General features: G+C 42.5%; 1 protein-coding gene across 1 annotated transcript in view; it reads left to right on the top strand.

Moving 5' to 3' along the window:
- Positions 1-5,500, top strand: part of LOC107731264 (PDZ domain-containing protein 4-like) — a 20,174-nt gene extending 14,674 nt beyond the window's left edge. Inside the window, exon 8 of the mRNA XM_016542303.1 lies at positions 3,342-5,500. Coding sequence (XP_016397789.1) covers positions 3,342-5,288 — 1,947 coding nt within the window. The 3' untranslated portion in view covers positions 5,289-5,500. The remainder of the gene's footprint in view (positions 1-3,341) is intronic.

Below are 5,500 nucleotides of genomic sequence, written 5' to 3'. Positions count from 1 at the left end.
AAAAAAAAAAAAAAGGCATGCTGTTTGTTTCATTGTTCTTTCTACTAGTAAAACACATGCACTCTAAGGGGAAAAAATGGGACTAGATGGGTTGATGCAAGACCAGTAACCCAAACACATTATCACAACCTACAATATCTCATAAATTTGCTCTAGCTGGCTTTCTGTCCTGGTGCATCTTTAAAGCAAAGAGTTTAATCTCTGCCCTATAAGCAGCTCTTCCTCTCTGTCTTTTCAGGAGGTGGAGCTGTATAAGTCGAGTCAGCAGGATAAACTGGGGCTAACAGTCTGTTACCGGACAGACGATGAGGAAGACCAAGGCATCTATGTTGGGGAAGTGAGTGGCCACATGAGGCTGAATGTTATATTTTAGTGCTCAACACAAGCATTGCTAAGTATTTAGCTGAGATATTCAAGTTATCCAGCTGATATTTCAACCCTGTTCTTAGGTGAATCCAAACAGCATAGCAGCAAAAGATGGAAGAATCAGGAAGGGGGACAGGATATTACAGGTATGTTTTTGCTCAGATGTGCTGCTAGAGTCAAATGACATCAACAACAATCACTAATGAACTGACATCATCATGTCATTACGTTCATCTGGGAGGTCAAGCGTTTCTAGAGACAATCAGTCTATAAACAGATAATTGGTGTGACTTTTAACACAGCCCACACAATTGCTCTAGAGAATAATTACAGAACAGCAAAGACAATGTGTCATGTTGCCTTTGTCTCGACAAGTTCTTCATTTATTCTGGTTTCTGATGTGGCACTGACACATTCAGTACCAAGGACTAAGTCGCTAATGTTTTGATGTTATGTTGTTTTGGTAAAAAAGCTGACCTTTTTGTGTTTGAACGTAGCTGTGAATGAAGTCTCTGTCTGTCCCACATTAGATAAATGGGATGGAAGTTAAGAACCGAGAAGAAGCGGTGGCCATCCTGACCCGTGAGGACAGCACCAACTTCTCATTACTGCTGGCCAGACCAGAGATAGAGGTAAATAAATATAACACAAATGTGAAAGAGAAAGAAACACATTAGAATAAAGAGGAAAAATACATACATTTATGAGAGTACATGCTAACAAAATAGAATGAAATGTCTTTTACATATCAATTATTTGACCTAGACAGTAATATGATAAAATGGAGCAAATTGCTTCTCATAACACCATATTTTGTCTTTTTTAGGAGAAACCTTTTAGACAAAGCAGACACTAAAAGAACATAAACCATTAAATCATCCCTCCCAAATCTCACATCCTCTGAGCAATTAAATGGTACACACATACACACAAAAATAGGCTTTTTGAGGCACATGCAAAGTTAATGGACCCACTCTGTCCCCAACGACAGCGTATCCTAAAATTAATGGCTTATTTTGCTGAAGGAAGGGAAACAGAAGTCTCACATCACTCAATGTCTCAATCATGTGATCACTCTTAGTGATGGGTGTCAAGGATTTGTGGCAGTTCCATTAACACTATTCCACAAGGAGATGAAGAGTGAGATGGAGCAAAGCTGCTTACAGAATGAGGGGAAAAGTGCTCCATTAGAAAGACATGCACAGAGGAGAAGTAATTGAAGGAATTGATGGAAGGTATGAGAGAGAGAGAGGGCAAATGAAGAGGTACAAGCAAGGTACACTATAGTAAGGAAGGATATCACGCTTTTTTCCACAGTAAGCAGTTTCCAAGGACATAAACTAAGCCATCTACATCTTATGAGGTTGTGCAGATGAACATTCATGCTCTGGGTAAATTAGCAAATTCCAGTGCTGGAATTTTAATTGTGCATTTATATTTATTTGTTTAGCAGATCATCCAAAGTGATTTATAAATGAGAATAACACCTGCAGAAGCAATTAATCTGAATCTTAAAGTTGTCTGTGCAAGCAAATTTTTTGTTTTATCTAATACAAATTTAACAGCATTTTTACTCTTGCACCACACAAATATGAACTGTTCTAAATGAGCACCTATTTCAGAGCTGGTGCTCTGAATTTCTGACTTTGTAACTGTGTCAATTTTTCAGCAATTTCTGGGGAGCCAGTTGGTTATTGTGTGAAGCCTGCAAAAGTCATCTATCATGAGCACAGCCGTCAGCTAATGAATAAAACAGGGAGCTAATTTCAGCCAACGCTCAGCACTAACAAGATCAGAACAAAAAGGGGGCCATTTTGTATCTCTCATTCTCATCCACAGTCACCCTCCCAGCAACACAGAAAGATTAATGATGAACTGAAGACTAGAAACAAGTGGAGCTGTCAGACCAGGAGAGGAAGAGATTGAGAGAGAAAGAGAGACAGTGACAGAGAAACAGCAAGGGATTGTTGACTTACAAAAAGAGATTACAAGCTGACTAAATCAAGAGAGAAAAATGTCACGGGCAGACCATTAAAACAACCTGTGTTACTCTTTATGAAAGTCTGATATATAATCAAGTGATAATTGCAATTGATTATTGGCTGCCATCTATAGACAAAGATACTTAGGGTAAACAAATCAATGCTTCAATAAATTTGTATTCATCAATAAAACTTGATTCGTAGCAAGTCATAACAATTGTCACAAATTAAAATGAACACAAAAACAGTTAGAGTAATAGTGCCACTTAGTTATAAAGTATCTCACAAGAAAATAGTTTTATTTTTTAATTGGTAAAGTCTCAGTGATCATGAAATATTTCTTATTTACTATCTATACTATGTACATTCAATGTGATAAATATCTCATAATACGTTCTTCAAAATGCTAGCTATCCACCTCTATTTTTTAATGCGGAAGTAAGCCGTTTTCTGTGAATGTGCGAGACTTTTGGTTCATTAGCCGCTGACGGAAAATAATGAGAAGAATAAAGTGCAGTAAAGAGTAAAACTGTTTAACTATTTAAGATAACACATTGAAATAATATGGTAAGAAACACCAGTTTGCATTATCAAGCAGCAAAACGAGCTGTTTTGTACAGCTAAAAATGGTTGGAAGCTGATGAGACAGGAGGCCAGACACATAAAATTTACAAATGGCCACGCCTGCTCTTTCGGGAAAAATAAGGTGGATGGATAAATTTAATTGAATAAATATATATATATTTATATATTTGTGTGTGTGTAAGTATGAAAATACTAGACCTCAATGTGGTTTAATAAAAATAGGCCTCATAATTTGTGCTTTACAACTAAACATGTTGCACACATTTAAACAAATGTCTATATTGCCATCTAGTGTTGAAGTGCATTACTGCATGTATTTATTTTTATGGCAATACTGGTGATGTTCAGCCTCTAACTCTTCCCTCTTACTTTCTTTTTATCTTCCCTTCCTTTGTGCCTTTCACCTAGACGGACACTCATTTGGACCCAGAGGAGATTGACTGTGAGTTACCTGAAGGGATGAGTGTGGACAGCCTTAATACTTCCCATCTGCCCGGCCTTTACCATTTCCGCCAACAGAGACCCCAAGCAGGCATTCCTGAGGAAACCCTACATCGAGAGACACCCATGCTCAGCTTAGCAACCCTCAGCAACAGTCAAGAGCTCGACAGTGGTGTGGGCCGAACAGATGAGAGCACAAAGAACGAAGAATCCTCCGAGCATGACATCCTTCTGGGCGATGAGCAGACCAGCACCTCCAACACAAATGCCACTAACACACCTGGCAGCTTGCGCAAGTTTAGACCCGGCAGGAACGGTGGAGGAGGGAACGACACGCCATCGCCGCTGTTCCCTCTCCGAGAGCTTCACCTTAGCACAGACTCACTGGACTGTGGAAGCGTGGGTGGTGGTTACCTTCACGATCCCGTCAGTGGGATGATAATGCCGGGCCTGACAGAAGTGGAATGCGAGAGATACAGGCAGCTTCTGGAAATCAAGTGTCGCTATGAGAAGAGGATGAAGAAAGTGCAGCAGTTTCAAGAAGAGGAGCAGAAAGAAGGAGAGACACAAGAGGAAGCTGAGAATAGGGAGGAGACTCTGGATGAGAACAGTAACGAGAACCTGACTCCACATGAGATGGCGCTTCTGGAAGAGGAAATGAGGCACCTTGAGTTCAAGTGCCGGAACATTCTACGAGCACAGAAGATGCAGCAGTTAAGAGAACGCTGTTTAAAAGCCTGGCTGATGGAGGAAGAAACATCAGGCCGGGCGTCTGCAGAACCTCAGGGGTCTCCATTGCATGAGTTGTCTGACATCAACGAACTTCCAGAGAAGGAACGTTCGGACAAGGACAGCACCAGCGCTTACAACACCGGGGGAGAGAGCTGCAGGAGCACACCTATGGTGAGTGAGCATCGACTTCCAGTTTCTCAAATCGATGAGTCCACAAGTCCTCTGCCAAGCAGACACAGGGACCGACCAACCTGGAGTGAAAGAGGACGAGCAAGCCTCAACAGTTCATATTCACCAAGCAGCTACAAGAAGTTTCAGACTAACACCACTATGAACCAGAAATTCTGCTCACTCACAAGAGAAGGAACCGTCCGTCGCATGCCTGAAGGAGTGACACAGGGTGTAAATTCTAGGGTGAGTGGCCATAACAGGAATGGAGGTCGTAGCGCGGAGTCAAGTCCTTACTTCACTCGTCGCCGTCATTCCAACTGTTTCACTCCAGAACGCTACCAGAGTTGCATGCATCTGGGATCCTCACTTTCTGAGAGTTCTGGACCCTTGGATAGAGCTGTGGAAGGAGAAAGTGAGGCACCAGTGGGCGGCAGTGACCGTGAGGGCCATGGGAATAGCACCTTTGGGTCGTTGCCTCACCCCAGCCCAGTGAAGCTTTCTCTGGCCTTACCTTTGCCACTTCCCCCTGCATCACCACGCATGGAGTGGAAGGTGAAGATAAGAAGCGATGGGACCCGCTATGTGGCCAAACGTCCTGTCCGAGACCGGCTCTTGAAAGCCCGAGCTATGAAGATCCGTGAGGAGCGTAGCGGAATGACGACTGATGACGACGCAGTGAGCGAAATGAAGATGGGTCGCTACTGGAGCAAAGAAGAGCGTAAGCAACATCTGCTGAGGGCCCGCGAGCAGCGCAGACGCCGAGAGTTTATGATGCAAAGTCGCTTGGAATATATGCGAGAACACGGTCTGGATATGGGCAAGGAGAGCCAGTCGGAGTCCGGCCAGAACCCAGCCTCAATCCTGGAGCTCAGTCAGAAAAAGAGCTCCAAGAAACGCAACCGACGCATACTGGACAACTGGATCACCATCCAAGAGCTACTTGCACATGGCTCTCGCTCTCCAGATGGGACGAAGGTGTATAATCCTCTTCTGTCTGTTACCACAGTCTGAAAGGATGGTGAGGAAGGACAACAGGAAGAGAATCTATTTTACAGAATTATCAAATACTTTCTTGAACAGTTCTCAACAGTTTCAAGGGTCATCTGTCTACATTACTAATATGGCTGAGCAGCGTCTAGCAACTACCGCTCATTAATTTCAACAAATCATTTTGTAATGAGTACTTGAAGTTAAAATATCTTAAAGTCCCTGAAACAAGATGA

Source organism: Sinocyclocheilus rhinocerous, unplaced genomic scaffold (genome assembly GCF_001515625.1).
Source record: "Sinocyclocheilus rhinocerous isolate Xijiao unplaced genomic scaffold, SAMN03320098_v1.1 scaffold1600, whole genome shotgun sequence".
In the NCBI taxonomy this organism is placed as follows: domain Eukaryota; kingdom Metazoa; phylum Chordata; class Actinopteri; order Cypriniformes; family Cyprinidae; genus Sinocyclocheilus; species Sinocyclocheilus rhinocerous.
The sequence above is the reverse complement of the archived record's forward strand: the minus strand, read 5'-3'. Positions and strand labels throughout refer to the sequence as shown.